The following is a 20,062-nucleotide window of genomic DNA, read 5'->3' as shown; positions in this document are numbered from 1 at the left end:
GCGCGCCAGGTGGAAGGAGTCGTCTCCGCTCCTCCCCCTCAGGGAGGCCACGCCTCCCTCGCCGCCTCCCTCCGCGGGGAGTCGCGCCGGAGGTCACCCCCGCCCCCCAGAAGCAGGGTTCGGAGTGATGCGGGGCAGGCTGAGAAGAGTGAAAGAGCCACCCGCCTGCCGGGGCTCCGCCGCCAGCACCTGCTCCGAGGAAACCCCAGGCCCGGGGACCGCCCCCGGCTCCCGCCGGGGTCCGCGCGCGGGGAGCGCGCTGGCCCTTTAAGAGCGGCGGCGGCCGCGGCGCGCGGGGAGGAGTGCCGGGAGCGCCCGCAGCCGCGCCGAACTCGCCGGGGACGTCGGGCGCCCGCTGCCTGGCTCGCCCGCTTGCTCGCTCGGGCCGGCTCCCTGCGCCTCCTCCCGGGACCGCGTGGGGCCCCGGGCCCGGCGGGGCGCGGCGGCGGGCAGAGTCCCCGGGCAGGAGGCGCGCGCTCCGGGCAGCGCCCGGCCCCGGGCATGGACAGAGGGAGCTGGGCGCGCAGGGGGCGCCGCGGGACCGGGCGGCCGGAGCGCTGAGCCAGACAAAGGCTCCGGAGTTGCGCCTGCTCTCGGGGGCCGGGCCCCGGGCGCGGGGCGCCGAGGCTGCGGGACCCCGCGGCGGGCAGCTCCGGCCGGCCCCCTCTCCCGCCGGCGGGCTCCGCGCGCCCGGACCCGCCCTGCCCGCTTCTCCGCGGGCTTGGGCATCGGCCGAGGGGATCTGAGCGGCTCCGGCGGGGACCCGGAGCCAGAGGTCCGCCGCGCGCCCGGCCGGCCGGGAGCCAGGGAGCGTCGCAAGTTTCCGAGGCGCGTGCGAGGACCGGGCGCCCGCGAGCGAGCGAGCGAAGCCAGCGTGCGGCGCCTCGGGCCGGGCTGGGAGCCGAGAGCATGGGCAGCGACGGGAGCGTGGCCGGACGGCCGGGCCGGACGGGTGGTCCCCTCGGCGACCGGGAGGCAGCGGCGCGGCCGCGACTGCTGCCGCTGCTCCTCGTGTTTCTGGGTTGCCTGGGCCGCGGCGTAGCGGCCGAGGACGCAGAAGTCCACGCCGAGGTAAGGCCCCCGACCTGCCCCCTTGCTGCGGGCTGGGGACCTGGGGGAGGGGAGCCAGGCCTCAGCCTGGGGCGTGGAGGTGGAGGGAGCGGGGACGCGCCCCCTGTGCAGGGCGCGGCGGGGAAGAGAGGGGACCTGGCAGGCTGCTCGTCGCCAGCTCGCCGTCTGCGGCTCGCCTCTTTCCCTGGGGGGCGTAGGGCTCGCACCCGCCCTCTGCCACAGCAGCCTACCTTGGGCACTGACCCGCCCCAGCCTGCGTCCCGGGAGCCGCTTCCGCACCCCCCCGACTTTGCCCCCCCCTTCTCTCCTGGGCAGCTGATTCCTCGAGAGCCGGGCGGGCGCGCCGTGGCGCTCTTTGCCAGTGGGGAGGGGGCTGCTCCGGGGCGACCGCGGAGGCGACCAGTAGCCTCTGGTTCCGGTGACACCGAGCCGCGCACGGCGGGCTGGGATGGGGGAAGGGGTGCGAACCGCTGAGGCAGCAGACGAGGGTTGCGGGGGCGCTTTGGCGACTTTCTTGCGCTCTTGCGCGGATCCCTCGCCACGCCCGGGTGGGGACCGAGGGAGAGACCCTGTCGCCCCAGCGGCCCTACACAGAGGCCGGGTCGGTGAGGGTGGACTCTGCGCCCGTTTTCGCTGCGAGCCCGCCTGACGCCCCTGCTAGCGCCCGTCTCTGGATTGGTCCCGCGGGTGACCAGGCGCGGCCTCCCGGAGCAGAGCCGAGTCCAGCTAGCACCCTTGGCTCTTTAGGGTCGCCGGGCACCGTCCTCCCGAGCGAGGACAGTGAAGGCGCCAGCTCCATTGCCCCAGGGCAAAAGTGGGTCCGTTCTTTCCCGACTTCTAAGACCCTGCGCCCTGCCCCAGATAGCAGAGGAGGGGATTGGGCTGGGAGTGGGGAGAGAGAGCCACCTTGGAGCCTCCTCTGTGCCGGGCCGGGGAGGCTGGAACCTCGGTGCCCTTGGGCTGCCCGGGCTGCAGGCCTGAGCGCCGTTTCTATTTGCAGTGGGCCGGTGCTCCCTCCCAGCCCAGGGCGGCTTTCTCACCTCCCGCGGCTGCCTGGGAGATTTTTCCGATGGAAGCCTGCCCTTCCCCGCCCTACTTTAATAAAAGCATGGAGGAAGGGCAGGGAATTCCTCCTGGGCTCAAGTTACACCTGCTCTGCCCTCTCTCCCTGGCCGGGCCTGGCAGGAGGCAGGGTGGGAGCCCAGCCCATGCCCAGTCTGGCTGCCCCTCCCCCACTCACGCGGCAGGCAGGGGCTATGGGGGCTCCGGCTGGTGGGGATTGCCCCTTAGCTTGTGACTGAGCACAAAGTACTGTTTGGGCCCAGCAGCCACCCTGGAGTGGAGTACCAAAGAATTTCGTCACACAACCCACCCTTGAGGAGTTATAATCTACTTAGGGATGGCATCTCCCCACAGGAAGCAGTTCCGGACCAAGCTGGAATTTAGTGGCCGCGCATTGCGAATTGGCATCCTAGACGGCCAGGTGCTGAGGTGCTGGAACCTGTGGTTTAAGGGGTTTCACTCTCTTTGCTTCTGCAGTTCCATCACCCCCCCAAACCCCCACCCCCAGCCGAGGAGCCACCTACAGCTTAGCGCCTCCCGGCAAGAGAGCCCTGACTGTGCTGAGGCCACTGACCCCGGCCCTAAGCCTGCGGTGCACTGGCTAGGGACTCTGTGACAGGCCTGCAGCCCCACTCCTGGGATAAACTTGGGTTGGGCCTCGACTGTGGCTGGAAGAGACTCTGGAAGGTTTAGGGAGCCCTGAATGCTGGAAGCCATGGTGGATAGAGGGCTAGAGATAGGTGGACTGTCCCGGGTCCTAGAGTTGGCCTTGGGGTACAGGCTGCTCCTGGAGTCCCATCAGCCAGGGGACTGTGGCCTCAGGGCCTCCTGGGCCTGCCCTGCACCCTGTGTCCAGGACCTGCCTCCCTTGGACAAGGGCTCTGATCCTCACCCCATAGCCACACAGCTCCAGGCTTCTGGTCAGGTCATGGCTGGGACCCTCTCTGAGCAGCTCTGCAGCTGAGCCAGAGCCAGCCCCTCTCCCCTCCCCGGTGGAACCCACAGGAGTTTCACCAGGCTAAGGGGTCAGGGAGCCTGGCATGTGCTAGGGGACGGCAGACACCTGCAGCCTGTCGGGCCACGACCTCGGGGAAGCCACTACTGAGCTACTACTCTGCCCTGTCCCACCTTCTCCCTTGAATGTGCGGGCTGGAGCCCCACCTGGCTGCGGTGCCGGCTGGAGCTCCCCGCCTACAGGGCTGAGAGTCCAGGCCCCACTGCAGGTCTCTGTCCTGATCTCTCTGGCCACAGCACCTGGCAGACTTCGGTGCCTTTAGTTTTCACCATAGGAGCTCCTGTCTTTACCCACCTACCCCCAGCCCCTCCTCCCCAGGCACAGTTCAGGCCCTCAGCCCGCCCTGCGGTGGTGACTCAGGCTGCCAGAGTTCACAGGTGTGGTGCCAGCGACACACCCACCTTCCCCAAGGAGACCCTCGGTACCTTCCATGCCTCCACCTGGCAGCTGAGCAGGAAGCGCCCGGGAGGGAGGGGGCAGCTGGAATCCTCATTTTGACCTTCGAGGCTGCCTGGTGAGCCACAGCCCAGGCTTCCTGTGCTTCGGTCTCTTCCAGCACTTCTGTGCTGGCCCACTGGTCCCCTCTCACTGATACTCTTTCTTGAATATGGAGCATAAACGGTGGAGGCCCTCCGTGCCCACCCTCCAGGGAAAAGGGGTTAATGTCAGGACCTTGTCATTGGGAACCTACAGAAGCTGAATCTTCTCTCCTCCCCCCCTCCCTCCCTTCTCTGCCTTTTACTCGGTTCTCTTGCTACTAACAGACCAATCCTCTCCTACTGTTTCAAGACCTAGAGAGAACTGGTCTGATTGGGCCGTGCCCTTCATACCCAGCCCTTTGTCACGTGTCCGTGTCTGGGCTGCCCTTGGGAGCCTGTCTGCTGCCTCCTTGCAGGGAACAGCCCAGGATGTGCTCCTTGTCTGAGCAGCGCATTGGCTTAACCTGCCCACTGTGACCCCTGGACACAAATACCTCCTGTGCCCCACCCTGAGCAGGGTGGAGACTTGTAAAAGACATTCCTGAATGTGGAAGGGAAACACACCTTGGCCCCACCCCCAAAGACTTCCTCCGGAAGCCCACCACCCGTCTCTGATGGCAGCACTGCAGGCATGGCAAAGCCCCTCCCTGCCGAGCACTGCGTCTGGCTGCCCCTCTATGCTCCTTTTGCTCGATTCACATATTCCCTGCCATCGTCACCTCTGCCCAGCTGGGAGCTCCACTTATGCCTGAGGCCAGCTGTAGTGGTCCCTGTGGGCAGCACTGCTCCCCAGGTCAGATCAAAGTTGACATCCTCCAAATTGTCCCAAGACTTATGTGACTCCCACAATTGGACACTCAGGAGGGGGCAGAGCCCCATGGCCAGCTTGGATCACTCTCCATTACAAAGAGGGTCCTGGGAGAACCCCACAGATGAATGTGAGGACCTGGGAGCCCGAAGGTGGCTGAGCACGCCAGGTGCTTGTCCCCGTCTGGCTGGACAAGCACCCCTGAATTAGGGCTCCTATGTCAGAGGGACTCCAGGATATTGATTCTGGGGCTACCTGGAGCTCCCCCTGTAGGGGAGGCGACAGATTTTGTAGCCTCAGGCAAGAACAGCAGAGGTGTTTGAGCTGGCTTGGATCAGAGAGACCAAGAGGGATGCCTCTTGCTAGATCCCGCTGCCCTCATGGGAATGGAAGGAAATGTGTGAGAAGACCCAATTCAACCCCCAGGGTCAGGATAGATGGATGAACATCTGAGTGCCAGCCATGAGGCAGCCCTTGGAGAGGCCCCACGTCCTACCACCATCAGAGGGTAGATCCTGGAGGCCGTGGTCTAGATCAGCTCTCTGGGGCTGACCCTTAGCCCTAGTGACTGCCGCCCTGCAGGGGTGACAGCCCAGTTCCATGTCCAGCATTTATAAGAGTGGCACCTGGTACATAGGAAGTACTTGCAAAATAGTGACAAAAACACCATGACAGTGAGAAGCAAAGGCCTAAGTCATTGAACCTGTCTGAGCTGCAGTAGCCCTATAACATGGAAATAGTGGTAGTATCTGCTTGATGGAGTTGCTGGGCAGATCCATCGCATTTACATGCAGAACGCTGAACGCTGTGCACAGTGTTCGGCACGTGGGGCCTGAAGAGGCTCAGGTGTTATTTTTGTACACCTGCAACGTATTTAGTTCTGTCCAGCACACAGCCGAGGGGTGTTCTGTAAGCATTTTCACATTTAGTCCTCATGTTAACTCTTCAAGTGTAGGTGCTGTCATTACCGTGTTGTGCAGAAGAGGAAACTAAGACTGTGAGTTGAGAGGAATTGCCCCAGATGCCACGCCAGGGAGTGGCAGAGCTGGGATTGGAACCCAGATCAGTCTGGCTTGGAGCCCAAGCTCCCAACCCCCATGCTGGGTCAAAGGCTGCAGGTCGGAGCCCAGGGTGCTATCCTGGGGAAGTTCTGCCGGGCAGGGGCCTGTGGGCCTGAGCCAAGTGGGAGGAAGTTCCAGAGGTGGGGCCAGAACTGCCCTGAGCTGTGGGCTCCGCCCTGTGGGCAGCCACCTAGGAGTGAGCCCCTGCAGGGGGTTTCCAGGTGAGGCCCCAAGGCCTGGCCCTCAGCCGAGCCCAAAACTCCCGGCCAGCAGAGGCCTCTTTCGCCCCACCCACTGGCCAAAGGACCCGTTTATTTTTTCCTGCAGGTTAAGGAGGGGGGTGGGCCGGAAGGCTGCAGGGTAAAGTGGCAGGACGTCTGCCTCCTCGCTGCTTCTCTGGCTGGACTCTCCCACCGCCCAGAGTCCGGGCCCCAAACTGCAGCTTTCTTTAAGACCCACAGTAGGAAGCAGACTTAAGCCCAAAATGAGCAAATGAGTCCTTCTAGAACTGCTTAAATATGGACCATGCTGCCTCTAAAGGTAGTAAGAAACCCACCAAGGACTGGAGACCTAGCTTGGTGTCCCTTTTCTTTACTGGCTGTGGGGCTGTCATGCTGTTTATTCTCAACCCTGTACGGCAGGTGGGAGGTGAGAATCTTGGCCCTGTTTTGCAGGAAGAGGAAACTGAGGCTTAGAAAAGTTGTCTTAACCGTCTTCAGTTACACAAAGGCCTGTTGCACATGGACAAGCAGTCAGGACCGAGAGGCAGAGATGTGCCCGCGAGGCTGATTTCTGCTCAGCCCGAGGAAGAGCTCTCTGATAGTCATGGCTGCCCCGAGACAGGACGGGCTGCTCGGGCGGCGGTGAGCGCCCGTCTCTGCGGAGATGCAGGCTGGACGAGTCCTGGCCCAGCTGTAGTACACGGAGGCCTCAGGGAGGTAGCTGGGCTTGGTGGCGTTGGGGTCTTCCAGCTGGCGAGTGGGCTCTTGACTCAGGTCTCCTGGACAGGGTGGGCCGTGCCGCGCAAGGCTCTCCTGCTCGTCCCTTTCAGCACCGGCTCTGTCCCCGCACGGCTGCATGTGCAGAGCCAGACAAAGCCTTGGCCTGCTCCCAAGAGCCCTCAGTACTGGGACCGTGGGGCAGGGGAGACAGGCGTGGTGAGGACCTCACAAGGCCAGAGAGGTCTGGGGGCCGGACCCCTCGCTGGCAGCCCTGACAAGACTCCTTTTGTGCCTGGCTGGGCAGCCCTGCCCCGGTCTGCTCAGAGAGAACCTGGGTGACAGAGGCAAAGCAGAGCCCAGTAGAAATTGTCCTTATCATCGCCCAGGGTCTGATAAGGGCCCAGTGGGAGGGGCTGCTGGCTGACTCCACAGATCTGAGCCTGGGAGGAGCCGTGGCTGCAGTGGTGGCAGCAGCGGGAGCTCACCCCCCGCCCCGCCCCCGCGCTGCTCACTGCACAGCATCGATCTAGAGGCTCCTTCCCAGACCAGCCCTCTCGGCAGGCCTCGGGCAGGGCCACATGCCCAGCGCCCAGACCCCGCTGGAGATGCTACGTGTGGGGAGGATTAGGGACCCTCCCGCTGGGCTGTCCTGGGCAGTGCCCCTGAGAAGGGCCGTAGAGCCCGATGTCCCCAGCCTCAGGCCAAGAGGGGCTGTGATTCTTCAGAAACAGCCTGGTCCAGTAGCACCCCCAGTTCCAGTCCACATGGCTGTGTGCGCCCGTGTGGACCACTCACCCCCTCTGCACCTTGCTGTGTGTATCCGGGACGTGCCAGATTCTCAGCTGCTAGGTTTATGGCCTCTCCTGGTGGCCCTACATCCCCTTGCCTGGGGGCAGCCACTCACTTGAAGTGTCAGTAAATACTTATGGGATGGGGTCTGGGGCTCAAGAAAGAAATGGCTGAGAGAGCCGCGGTGGCTCGGGGCTCCTGCGGCAGCCCACCACCCGCGGCTGCAGGTAGAGGAAGCTTCATGGCCCCAGAGCCTGCCTTCCCGCCCACTGGACGGTGGCCTTCATGGAGGAGGAGACCAAGCCTTGCTCTAAATCCTGCCCCTACTCTCCCACCTACTGACTTCCCTGAGCCTCAGTTTCTCCACCTGAGAAATAGCTTCGCCCACTTGGCTCACCCCACCTGTGAGACTCTAAGTGACAAGGAAAAAAGGCCTTAAGGGACAGTTTTTACAGTCACCAGTAGAAGCAACAGAGGCTTGAACACAGCCCCTCTACCTGCTTGGGGACTGGGAGGTCGTGACCTTGGGGATCATTCCCACCTTTTGCCCTGTGGCAGCAGAGCACCTCTGCAAGCTGCCCCCCAACCCCATGCTGTCTTTTCCTCCCAATATGTCCTCACGTCCAGAGCTTGTCCCACCCAGCGTGGCAGTCGGGTAGCAGGAAACTACCTCCTGGACACTGGGGAAGGGAGAAAGCCCACAGCCCTGCCGGTGGTGTTGCTGCTGCCGGGCAGATTTATTGGCACATGGCGTTCAGCCATCCTGAGCACGCGTTTGCCTGAGTCAGGCAGGCCCTGTCGCTTCTCCTTGTCATCTGGAGGCTCGGCTGGTCTGCACCAAGGCCATGTTTCTGCTTACTCGACCCCACCTGCGGCCGAAGGGGTGGTGTGCCCTCAGCCTCTGGCTCTCTGCCCCAGCAGCGGCTGTGAGGCACTTGTCACCAGGAGGCTGAGGTTTGGGTTTGACTGATAGTGAGATGGAAGCTCTTCACTTCCCTGGGTCTCACAGGGTGCTCCTCCGCGTGCAGGAGGGTCCGTAGGGCCTGTGGGACCTTCCCAGCAGCCCCTGAGCTGGCCCCGGAGTGGAAGGGGCCTCTGCCCCATCCCCCCTGCTGGTCTCTGGAGCTCTTCTCTGCAAACAGGCCTCCTCCCTCCCCTTCCTCTCCAGGGCCCCAGCCTGGGCCTCCGCTGCCCTCCCCTCCTGTCACTCTGCAGACACTGCTAATCAGCCCCTTGGTGGCCCGTGATTGCGCTCCCGGAGATATTTTTACCATATGCAAATAGGTGATGTAGAGGTGCCCTCATCTGTCAGCAGCCAGCCCTCCCCACTCCCTGCCTCCAGCCGGTCCCTTGCGCTGTTAGAGCTGGCTGGGGCTCGTGCCTCGCCTTCTGGAGCTCTCCGAGCATCTTCAGGAAAACTGTCCTGTTGGGGGGTGGTGGATCTGCCGCTACCCACCGCAGGAGCCTCGGGAAAGGCTCCCTGTGCAGGGGAAGAGAAGGGAGGGTGCCCACGACATCACCCGTGTCTGATGGAGCTGGGGGAGGCAGCCCTGGGCCAGAGAGGTGAGGAGAGCGGGCAGAAGGGCCGTGGGTGCTCCTGCATCCCGGGCTGCCCAGTCTCTGTCATTGACGCATGTGGTGAGCACCTTTCCCTCCCCAGCACAGTGCCAAGCGTGGCATGCACTTCCCGTTTAATCCTCCCAGTGCCCGTGAGATGAGGCGGGCCCTCACACAAGCTCCCATTCACTGATGACGGACTGAGGCCCGAGACGGCCTGGGGTTGCACCCGGGGATGGCCAGGCCAGGATCTGCCCCAGCTCCACGTTCCTGGCTCCGTGTCTCCACCTCATTGCTCTGTGGCTGTTTCCCAGGGTCCTGAGAGGCCTCGAGGCTGTGGCCGTGCATCCGGCCTGCGACTGGGCAGCTCCTCAGCTTGGCGCAGCAGCTGCTCCGTCTGTCGGCAGCCCAGCCACACCGGGCGCCTGGCCAGGTGCCAGGGCTGGCCTGGCCATGGCACCGAGGGAGCAAGTGCCTGAGGACTTGCATGTGACCGTGGCAGGCAGACTCGTGGGCGTGGCCCCCGCTGGCCGACAGCGTGGCTGCAGCAGCCACCTCATCCAGCTACTGTCCTGCCTCATGGGCCCTCGGTGCAGCCCTCACCTTCCAGGGCGGCTCAGAGGGCCACTCTTCCCACTCTGGAGGCCCCCAGAGGCCTGGGGTAAGCAAAGACACTTGCATGTGGCCAAGGCCCAGAGCAGCCCGGCCTCTGCTCACCGCTCCCGTGGTGATCACATGCTCTCGCGGCCTTGAGGGCGTGAGGTGGGCAGGGCGGAGCCCCCTTTCTTACCGTAACTCAGCCTCCCTCTGGACTGTCAACATGGAGGTGTGAGTTCCTTGCTCTGTGGGTGTGCTGGGTCTCCCAGGGAGGTTGCACGTGCCTGGAGGTCAGATCACCCCAGCGTAGTCTCCCGCCCCCGGCCCCCGGCCCCCGGCCCCCAGCTGGCACAGAGAGGGTGCTCAGGGAAGCTTGGCTGGGTGAGTGGGTGACAAGACTTGCTGAGCAAGCTCTCAAAAGGGCCGTGCATGCCCACTGTATACCACATGCTTCTCCCTCAAACCTCACCCCAGCAGCCCCCTTGCTCCCTGTTGTGCAGATGAGGAAACTGGAGCCCGGAGAGGATAGAGAGTTGGCAGCAGAGCAGGGACAGGGTTTCGGTCCTCTGTCCTACCCTCTTGGGCCTGGGTGGGCTGCCGGATCTGTGTGCTCCCCTTCCAGGAGGTTTAGGGTCTTTGGGGGAGCAGTGCCAGGGGGCTGGTTTTCCTACGTGGTTAGGCCTCGGGAGATTCTGAACCCTTTAGGGTCTCTGGCAGTCCACTTAGAATAGAGGGGCCCACCCTGGAGGGGCCAGGGCAGTAATTAGGAGAGCTACTATGGACACAACTTCCATCCTAATGGGGGAAGACAAACAGTAAATACCAAATATATAGTGTCACAGGGTGATAAGTGCAGGGGCTGGTGCAGAGTATAGCTGGTGGCACCTTTTTTACATAATGGCAGAGAATACCTCAAATAAGGTAATGTTGGGGCAGAGACCTGAGGAAAATGAGGATGTGAGCCATGGCAGCGTCTAGCTGGGGAGCATGCCAGGCAGCAGGAACGGCAAGTGCAAAGGCCCTGAGGCAGGAGCGTGCGGCAGGCATGGGTGGTAGGAGTGAGGTCAGAGGGCTAAGGTGGGGTCAGGTAGTGAGCGCCTTGCAGCTCCCGTACAAACGGCTTTTCCTGCTGCAATGGGAAGTCTTTGGAGGGTTCTAAGCAGAGAACTGACCAGACGTGACTTGGCCTTTTGTTCTGGCTCTTGTGTGAGAGTGGACAATAAGGGAGGTGGGTTCCCAGGCTCACACGGTGGCCCTGGCAGGAGGCGATGACGGCTCAGATGGGGCGGTGGTGGCAGCGGTGGTGAGGGGTGGTCAGTGCAGGCTGTGCTTGTCTGTAGGTGGTGGTGCCAGGACCTGCTGACGGGTTGTGGCTTCTTTGCAGAACTGGCTGCGGCTCTATGGCTACCTGCCCCAGCCCAGCCGCCACATGTCCACCATGCGCTCCGCCCAGATCTTGGCCTCAGCCCTCGCGGAGATGCAGCGCTTCTACGGGATCCCCGTCACGGGCGTGCTCGATGAAGAGACCAAGGCGTGAGTGTCCCTGTCCAGCCCCTCCCAGACCCCACAGGCACCTGCCCTCCTTCTCGCCTAGTCTCAGGAGGGCGTGGCATGTGGAATTTCCAGACAAGAGTGGCCTAAGTAAGAGGTGGCAAATGGTTTGGTCGTCCACTCTGATCAATTGCAGTGGCCGCTTGAAGCCTTGTATAGGGAAAGCTGAGGCAGGATCTGGGCTCAGCAGCGAGGAGCATAGTGATCGATTAGTGATGTCTGCCACAGGCATGGGAACGGGAGACATAGTACTGAATCCCTGGATGGGATGTCCTAGCTGGGCCTTGCTCTGAGTCTATTCAAAGTGACATAAGCTAAAGCTGTGTCCTTGAGGAGAACGCACAGAGCATAACATAGCGAGGACAGGAGGCCTCAGGAGCGACATTCCTGGTCTTGGGTGGCACTGGTGAGAAGGGGCTCACCTTACTGAGCCACTGCTGGGCACTCAGGCTTCCGTTGCAGGGTCATTTTGCCTGTTACTGGAAGGGGCAGCTGGGAGGCTGGACGCGGGAGGGGCCTGGCAGGAGGGGCCTGGCAGGAGGTAGACCTGGAGGAGGCAGAGCCAAAGCAGGCGGGCGTGTTGCGGGAGGCTCCGCGCTCACCCCTCTGCCCCGTGGTCCAGGTGGATGAAGCGGCCCCGCTGTGGGGTGCCAGACCAGTTCGGGGTGCGCGTGAAAGCCAATCTGCGGCGGCGGCGGAAGCGCTACGCCCTCACCGGGAGGAAGTGGAGCAACCACCATCTGACCTTCAGGTAGGGCCAGCTGCCCGGGGAGGCGCCCTGCCTCTCTCGACGGGCTGAGCCTGGGGCTTCCTTTCCCGGCAGCCCACCCCAGGGTGCCCGGCCTGGACAGTGCATCCTGCTCCCACGCTGATGGGACCAGCCGGCACTCTAGGCAGTCTCCCTCCAGAGGAGGTCGGGACCCTTGGGGCCACTTCCGCTCTGTCCTTCCCCACCTCCCACCCGCCAGCAATGTTCCTGCACCAGCACGAACTGCAGGGGAGGCCGGGGTACAGGAATCTATCCTGTGAGCAAACAGCAAGTCGCCTGCGAGAACCCTCGTTCAGGGACCCTCATCCTTTCTGCCGAGTCCTTCAGCTAGAAAACCCCCTGAGCCGAGTGTGCGAGTGATGGTCCCCTAGGGCCCCCCTGTCCTGTTCCAGTCCAGCCACCGCCGCATCCAGAGCTCCATCTCCCAAGGAAGAGCAGCTCCGAGGCCTTAGATCTCAGGCCCCCAGAGTGAATTCATGGTCCAACCAGCCAAAATACTCCGTTCACATTCGATGGCAATCTGTCCAGCACTCAGAAACTTAATCTGATTGACGTGGGTAATAGCAGGCCTCACCACACTGCCATGGCAGGCTCTGTTGTGCTCTTCCTGAGTCATTTAATCCTCCCTGGAACCCGTGAGGAAGTTACTCCCCCACCCCCTTTCCACTGAACAGATGAAGAAACTGAAAATCAGAGAGAGAGTCACTTGCCCAAGGTCACACAGACGACACTAGAGCTAGGCCTTGAACTCGGGTCTGCCTGACCCTGGAGCTCCACATGAAGAAGTGCATGGCCTGTGTTTCCCAAGCCTCAACGTTTACATCCCATTCCCTGGGTCCTTCCCCCGGCCACGTAGCTCCTGTACTTCTGTTCACTTAATGTCTTTTGTGGTTTTTGTTGTTGTTGTTTTTAGAGGCAGGGTCTTGCTCTGTTCAGCCCAGGCTGGAGTGCAGTAGTGACATTCATAGCTCACTACAGCCTCCAACTCCTGGGCTCAAGCGATCCTCCCACCTCGGCCTCCCAAGGTGCTGGGATTACAGGCGTGAGCCACCGCGCCCAGCCTATTTAATGTCTTTCATACTTAAAATCAGTTTATTTGCTACAGTGCAACCTTATTCAGTGATATCTTAATGAACTCTTGGATTTGACAATTCAGATTACAATTCACGTCAGAGTAAACTGCTGGTTGACACTGACGGGCATGTCAGCTCACACGCTCCTCGGGAACGTGCTAGCCGTGGATGGCAGCACCCCGTCCCTGCACCCACTCGCTCGTCTTCCTGCCCGCCCGCAGCATCCAGAACTACACAGAGAAGCTAGGCTGGTACCACTCCATGGAGGCGGTGCGCAGGGCCTTCCGCGTGTGGGAGCAGGCCACGCCCCTGCTCTTCCAGGAGGTGCCCTACGAGGACATCCGGCTGCGGCGGCAGAAGGAGGCCGACATCATGGTACTCTTTGCCTCTGGCTTCCACGGCGACAGCTCGCCGTTTGACGGCACGGGTGGCTTTCTGGCTCACGCCTACTTCCCTGGCCCCGGCTTGGGCGGGGACACCCATTTTGACGCAGATGAGCCCTGGACCTTCTCCAGCACTGACCTGCATGGTGAGGACGGCTGGCCAGGGTGGGGGCAGGGCAGGCAGAGCAGAGCTGGGCACAGCTCCTGAGAGGGTTCGCCAGCCGTGGGGTTGGGAGGAGCGAGTTCCCCTGTGTAGGTCCTCCAGATCACCACACTTGATCTGTCTGTTGTCCCATCATCTCCAAGGGGAGATAGGAAGGGATTGTACCCATTTCTCAGATGGGGAAGCTGGAGGCTAGAAGTCTAAGCAGCTCAGCCTCTTCCAGGAGTGAAGCAAGGGCAGGCTGTCTGGAGGGTGTAGGGTGGCCAGGAGCTGGGACAGGCCAGAGCTGATTGTGCTGCCCACCCCTCAAGGGAACAGCCTCTTCCTGGTGGCAGTACATGAGCTGGGCCATGCACTGGGGCTGGAGCACTCCAGCAACCCCAGCGCCATCATGGCGCCATTCTACCAGTGGATGGACACCGACAACTTCCACCTGCCCGAGGACGACCTCCGGGGCATCCAGCAGCTCTACGGTGAGTGGGCTGCGGCCAGGAGGCCCTGTGTACCTGCTTCCAAGTCCCAGCCTAGTGGGCATAGAGATTACTGCTGTCCCCATTTTGTAGATGAGGAAACTGAGGCCCAGTGAGGATTAGTGACTTGCTCACATCACTTGGGGAGTAAATAGTGGAGCCGGAAATCAGACTCGGGGCTGGTGGGTTTCAGGACCCAGCCCTAACCGGAGCTCTGGGCTGGGGCCGTTGAGGGGACTCATGTGGCTCCAGGGCCCATCGTGACTCCTTTCCTCCTCGGCCTCGGCAGTGTCCTCCCCAGAACAAGAGTGCCCAGGGACCCCAGGAGCCCTCCCCTCTCACCGTCACTCCCAGCCTGAGCCTGTCACGGCTCTCGCCTGAGCATTGCTGGTGTGTCACTTCCCAGTGACTTTGAGCAGGTGTCACCCCCACCCGGGCCCCTTCTGAGAAAGCCTCCAGTGGTGGGGTCTCCTGGGGCCCGTCCAGTGGGTCAGGGACTGCACCCTGTGCCCACACCACGCCCTTCCTCGGGGCTGGCAGCACCTGCCTTGCTGGGCCCCGACAGACGCCCCTCACTGCTTCCCCAGCGACCCGGAAGTGAGACGGGCAGTCCGCAGAGGGGTCAAGATGTCTGAGGCCAGAGCTGTGCTCTTGCCCCTGCGGCGTCCACTGCCTCCCAGAGCCTCCACTGGGGCAGCCTGGCAGCCTCAAAGGACCCAAGCCCGGTGTGGGGGAGGGTCTGCCGTGGACGGATAGGGCCTTTCATGGGGGTGGGCCTGTGCTGGGGCCCTGGGGGTCCAGGGTTCTGCGGAGAAGAACCCGCCGTCTGTCGTCTGGGGATGCCCTCTCACTTCTCGCTCCCCACCTCCCTCTGCAGGCACCCCAGACGGTCAGCCGCAGCCCACCCGGCCTCTCCCCACCGTGACACCCCGGCGGCCGGGCCGGCCAGACCACCGGCCCCCCCGGCCGCCCCAGCCACCACCCCCAGGCGGGAAGCCAGAGCGGCCCCCAAAGCCGGGCCCCCCAGCCCAGCCCCGAGCCACAGAGCGGCCCGACCAGTACGGCCCCAACATCTGCGATGGGAACTTTGACACAGTGGCCGTGCTTCGCGGGGAGATGTTCGTGTTCAAGGTCTGGCACGGGGACGGCCTCCCCCAGAGCCTTGTCCTGCCTGGCTGCTTGGGCGCCCCTGCCCGTCCCTCCCTGAGCGGGCCCTGGGGAGCCACCAGACCCTAGACAAGGAAGAAACCAGGCCCAGCAAACTCCAGTGCCAGCTCCCCAGCCCGGGGCTCTCTCCCGGGTGCGGCTTTGGCTTTCCAAGCTGCTCCCCCACCCAGTATCTCAGTGACCTCCCCCCAGACACTCCCGGACCTGGGAGGGGGCAGACTGAGGACAGGGCCTCTCTGGACCTGGCAGCGAGCGTGCACCACCCACTTACGCCCATACCCTCCCCAGGGCCGCTGGTTCTGGCGAGTCCGGCACAACCGCGTCCTGGACAACTATCCCATGCCCATCGGGCACTTCTGGCGTGGTCTGCCCGGGGACATCAGTGCTGCCTATGAGCGCCAGGATGGTCGTTTTGTCTTTTTCAAAGGTGAGCTGGGGTGGGGATGGGGGCAGGGAGGAAGACAGGGGCGGCTGGGGGGGCAGTCTTGCTACCCTGGAGGCCAGAGGCCGTCCTGAGTGGGGGCGAGGGCCTGTGCACGCTCTGCAGCACAGGGGCTCAGCCTGGTCTCCCTCCGTCCTGGTCTCACAAGCGCAAGTCGCCCAGCCCACTCTGGGGCAGGATCTCCGGTCTGTCTGCAAAGACAAAGGCCTCGAGGACAGACACCCTCCCCACCCCGCAACCCCCGTGGATTGGCTGTGTCCCCTACTGGCCGGAGCCTCAGCGAGGCAGGAGCTGCCTGAGGACAGGGCCGGGCCCACACTGAAAGCAGGGAGCCCTGGGCCATGTGCCGGGAGGGCTGTGGGGTGCTCCCGATTCACAGCCCCCCGACCCAGAGGCCAGGCAGCCCCCTCAGTACTAGAGCTGTGTGTGGGAGGGTGTTCACGTGGGAATGCTGGCCCATGCACGGTGTGTGGCGTGTGTACAGGCGTGAGCAGGTAACTTATGCTCGTGGAGCCGAGTGTGTGACATGCAGGTGAGTTGCACTGTATGTTGTGAGCACGTGGGTGTCGACAACTGCCACGTGTACAGGGCTGCATGATTTTGTGTGCGTGTGTGTTGGGGGAAGGCGGTGGATGTGAATAGACAGAGCATGGCATGGTCTGTCCCCGTCCCGCACACAGCCCTCAGCCCCAGCTCCATCCTCACACGGCCTCCCGTCCCTCCTGCAGGTGACCGCTACTGGCTCTTCCGAGAAGCGAACCTGGAGCCCGGCTACCCCCAGCCACTGACCAGCTACGGCCTGGACATCCCCTACGACCGCATCGACACGGCCATCTGGTGGGAGCCCACGGGTCACACCTTCTTCTTCCAAGAGGACAGGTGAGGAGTATGCCCCCTCCCCTGCAGGGAGAAGGCCCCACCCAGCCCCCTCACCCTCAGGCCCACCTGGAAGGAGAGCCCGGCAGGGTCTCCAGGTCCACAGCCTGGGGCTTTTGGTCACAGGTACTGGCGCTACAACGAGGAGACGCAGCGTGGAGACCCTGGCTATCCCAAGCCCATCAGTGTCTGGCAGGGGGTCCCTGCCTCCCCCCGAGGGGCCTTCCTGAGCAACGACGCAGGTACCAGGCTAGCCCCTCCCTGTGTGCCCCACACTCACCATACCCCTGCCACACACACAGGGAGACAGGGCTTGCCTGAGGTCACCCAGCGATATGGCACATGGGGGACACAGCAATGTCGTGCCCAGAGCTGGGAGCCTCCTGAGCATGTCCCTCCTCCTCCTCCCTGTGTGGTCACCTTCTCCTTTTATTGACGATGAACTAAGAAACCGGAGAGCTTGAGAAAAGGGCCCAAGATCCCCCGGCTAGGAAGCTGTGGGCTCGAGCTGCCAGCCCAGCCTGCTGTGTGCAGAGCCGGAGCTTGGAACTGCCCTGCTGCCCCCTGACAGCCCTCGGGGAGCCTCGAGCCAGAGCGGGGTGGGCTTGGCTCAGAGTGCTGGGGGGGGCTGGCGTCCTCCCAGAATGTCACGTGCCTAGAAGGGAAGCCTGGTCTACCTGTCCTTATAAGCAACAGGGACCTGTGGCCCTTATTTCTCCAGCAGAGTATCTGGTGCATTTAAGAAACACCACCAGCCCTGGTTCTGAGGTTCATGGTTCTCAGACCCAGGGCAGACCTTGCTTGCTCTGCCAGGGCTCAGTCTGGTCAGACAGCTTCTGTGCCTGAGCTTCTCACTCCGCTGTGATCTTACTGTGTCCAGCAGAGCACAGACTCAACACCTGGTTCCAACCTGGCCCTCCCAGTGTTGACAGGGCACAGGCAAGGTGCCCAAGGCCAGACAGCCAGTCCAAGGCAGCATCAGGCTCTGCTCCAGGGCCACTGCAGGGTGGCCTCGTGGCTTTGAGCAAGACCCTGGTCTCTGGTGTGGGGTGCAGCCGATCCCAGGATGGGGCAGCAGGGTTCCCCGACCCAGCAGGCTGCAGGACCCTTCCGTGCCCTGCCCCAGGCAGTGTCAGCCCGGTCACGAAGCCCAGGATTCTAGTCGTGCCCTTGACCCAAAGCCCTCTGACCTTCAGTCTGGCTGCTGTAAGTTGGGCAGGGGCAGATTTGAAAACGCTCAGCGAGGCAAGTAAGAAGGGGACACGTTAAAGCCAGGGCCCTTTCAGCGCGTCCTGGTCTCCTCTGGGGGCCTCTGTCGGTGGAGGGACCCGGCCTGAAGCCGCTCTGGCCCGCTTGCCCCCGCAGCCTACACCTACTTCTACAAGGGCACCAAATACTGGAAATTCGACAACGAGCGCCTACGGATGGAGCCCGGCTACCCCAAGTCCATCCTGCGGGACTTCATGGGCTGCCAGGAGCACGTGGAGCCAGGCTCCCGCTGGCCCGACGTGGCCCGTCCACCCTTCAACCCCGACGGGGGTGCGGAGCCCGGGGCGGACGGTGACAGCGCCGAGGGCGATGCAGGCGGCGAGGGGGACTTTGGGGTGGGGGCGGACGGGGACAAGGACGGGGGCAGCCGCGTGGTGGTGCAGCTGGAGGAGGTGGCGCGGACGGTGAACGTGGTGATGGTGCTGGTGCCCCTGCTGCTGCTGCTCTGCGTGCTGGGCCTGACCTACGCCCTGGCGCACCTGCAGCGCAAGGGCGCGCCCCGCGTGCTGCTCCACTGCAAGCGCTCCCTGCAGGAGTGGGTCTGACGGCCCCCCCAGCCCTCCTGTCCTCACGGTGCTGGGGGCCTGTGGCTCCGAGATGGCTCCAGGGCCTCCTTCCGCCCCTGGGTGGGGACCCCTCCGAGCCCTCAAACATCCGGTGGTCCTGCCCTCCTTATTTATGCCCAGGTTTTTGTTTTTTTGTTTTTGGCACCTTAAGTGAGCATTTGTTTCTGCCGTCCTGACCAGGGCAGGGTGTTTAGAGTTTTCTAAATGCAGTTCTGCTCCAGACAGGGAATTAGGCCCTCGTCCACCCCTGGCTTGGCCACGGCCAGGGGAGCACAGGGGCAGAGGCCTGCATTGGAGCACGGTCTGCCTCAGCCTGAGCCCCAGGGCCAGCACCGGGACTCTGTTTGCCAGGTGGGAGACTGGTCAGCCCCGCTGGGTCCCGTCCCCCCTGAGTCTGGCCTTGGGAAGAGCTTTTCGCCCAGGGGAAGCCCCAAGGTGACGGGGAGGGGCCCGGGAGGTGGGCCACTGGCCCCTGAGTCGAGTTGAGGCTTGGTTCCTCCCTGGTGCCCTCTGACAGCTCCAGCAACCCTGAGGACCCGCCCCGGCCCAGACAGCCCCCAGCTCCCATGTGCCCCTTGGGCCCACGTCTCCTTCCCTCCCTGGAGAAGGCCCCGGGCCTGCCTTACCGAGGACCAAAGGGAGTCTGCCAGGGCCCCTCCCCCAAGGGTAGTACTGGCCTCACCGCAGCACAGACCAGGTGTGGGGTCTTCCCTCCAGCTCCCTGTCCCCCAAGGGACTTAGAAGACAGACACTGATGGGGACAGGCCAGCAGCGCCCCCCAACCCCTCATGCAGACTGTGGAACCCCCAAAGGAGCCCATCGTGGCCAAGAGGCTCCCCTCCTGCTGGGCTCAGCCCCGAGGGCGGGGATACTTCCTTCCCGTTTTCCCTCCCAGACCAGGCAGGAGGCCGAGGCTGGTGGGAAATGGTACTGTAGGCCGGCTCTCTCCTCCGCCCCCCACAGCCTGGGCAAGAGGGGTACGACCCAGATCCCTGGGGGGCAGGGGGTTCTGCCGGCCTCTCTCCAAGTGGTGGCTTCTCATGGCCGGCACGGACGTGGGTCCCCCACCTCCCCCCACCTCTGCAGAACGGGAGAGCCAGCCGAGGGGTGGGCGTGGGGGCCCAGCGTCCACCCACATACATGTATGTCTGTAAATAATCTACACTGATTAAAGTGTACAGCCGGCGAGTGTGGCCTCGTTTGTAAGAGGCCTTGGGCTGGAGCTTACAGCTGGAAGGCCTGCAGGTGACGGGGACTCAAGTCCACACTAGGATTGGGGAACTTGCCCTCAACGCCGCGGGGACCATTGGTTCCCAGTACTGTGGGGGCTCCTTCCCAGTGGCCTTTGGGAACGAGGCCTTGGGCAGCCAAGCTTAGGGCAGCCCCCAGTAGGCCAGGGGCGGGGCGGAAGGGGACCGGGACTTACCCTGCCAGGGTGGGGCGGGGAGGGAGGGTGGAACGTGTTTGCCCTTCGTTTGTGCCCAGCCTCCCGCACACCCTCCACGGCCAGGAAGGGCCAGGCCGGGCTGCCCAGTCCCCCCAGCGGCTCACACTGGGTCCTGGGCAGCCTGAAGACCCGCCCTGCACAGGACCCCAGAGCTGGGCACAAAGATGGAAAACGGTGCCACTTTGATTCCAAAGATCCTCTCACCACACACGGCTCAGAGGGTGAGGGGAACCCAAGACCTGCCCCCTCCGCTTTGAGAAGCCCACGCAAGGCCTGCGCTGGGTGCAGATGAGACCCCAGGAGAGCGGGGACTGAGGTGTCACTGTCCCTTGGGTCTGGGTGTGGCGGGTAAGCTAGGAGGTCTGCCTCAGCCCCCACGTCCCTGCTCTCAGCCTCGCCGATTCGGTACCACCCTGGGCCCCCAGGAATGCCACGGCCAGCCACGGCCTGGGTCCCAGCCCCCCACGGAGGCCAGGTCTCCGCGGGTCCCCGGGCAGGGTCCCTGC

The 20,062-nt window shown here is 63.4% G+C and overlaps 1 protein-coding gene across 1 annotated transcript; it reads left to right on the top strand.

The window, feature by feature from the left end:
* Nucleotides 1-725: 725 nt before the first annotated feature.
* On the top strand, nucleotides 726-19,295 carry MMP15 (matrix metallopeptidase 15). Its single transcript, XM_045533606.1, has 10 exons — nucleotides 726-1,071; nucleotides 10,765-10,913; nucleotides 11,554-11,682; nucleotides 12,995-13,302; nucleotides 13,631-13,792; nucleotides 14,667-14,920; nucleotides 15,245-15,383; nucleotides 16,127-16,277; nucleotides 16,401-16,516; nucleotides 17,640-19,295. The coding sequence occupies exons 1-10, from the start codon at nucleotides 910-912 to the stop codon at nucleotides 18,086-18,088; spliced, it is 2,019 nt and encodes a 672-aa protein (XP_045389562.1). The 5' UTR covers nucleotides 726-909; the 3' UTR covers nucleotides 18,089-19,295.
* Nucleotides 19,296-20,062: the final 767 nt, after the last annotated feature.

This window comes from Lemur catta, chromosome 20 (genome assembly GCF_020740605.2).
Source record: "Lemur catta isolate mLemCat1 chromosome 20, mLemCat1.pri, whole genome shotgun sequence".
NCBI lineage: Eukaryota > Metazoa > Chordata > Mammalia > Primates > Lemuridae > Lemur > Lemur catta.
This window is presented reverse-complemented; position numbering and strand designations above follow the sequence as displayed.

Coding starts and splice junctions, on each gene's coding strand:
- MMP15 (XM_045533606.1), top strand. CDS start 910: ATGGGCAGCGACGGGAGCGTGGCCGGACGGCCGGGCCGGACGGGTGGT. Junction 15,384..16,126: donor TCGTTTTGTCTTTTTCAAAG/GTGAGCTGGGGT, acceptor TCCCTCCTGCAG/GTGACCGCTACTGGCTCTTC. Junction 16,278..16,400: donor TTCTTCTTCCAAGAGGACAG/GTGAGGAGTATG, acceptor TTTTGGTCACAG/GTACTGGCGCTACAACGAGG.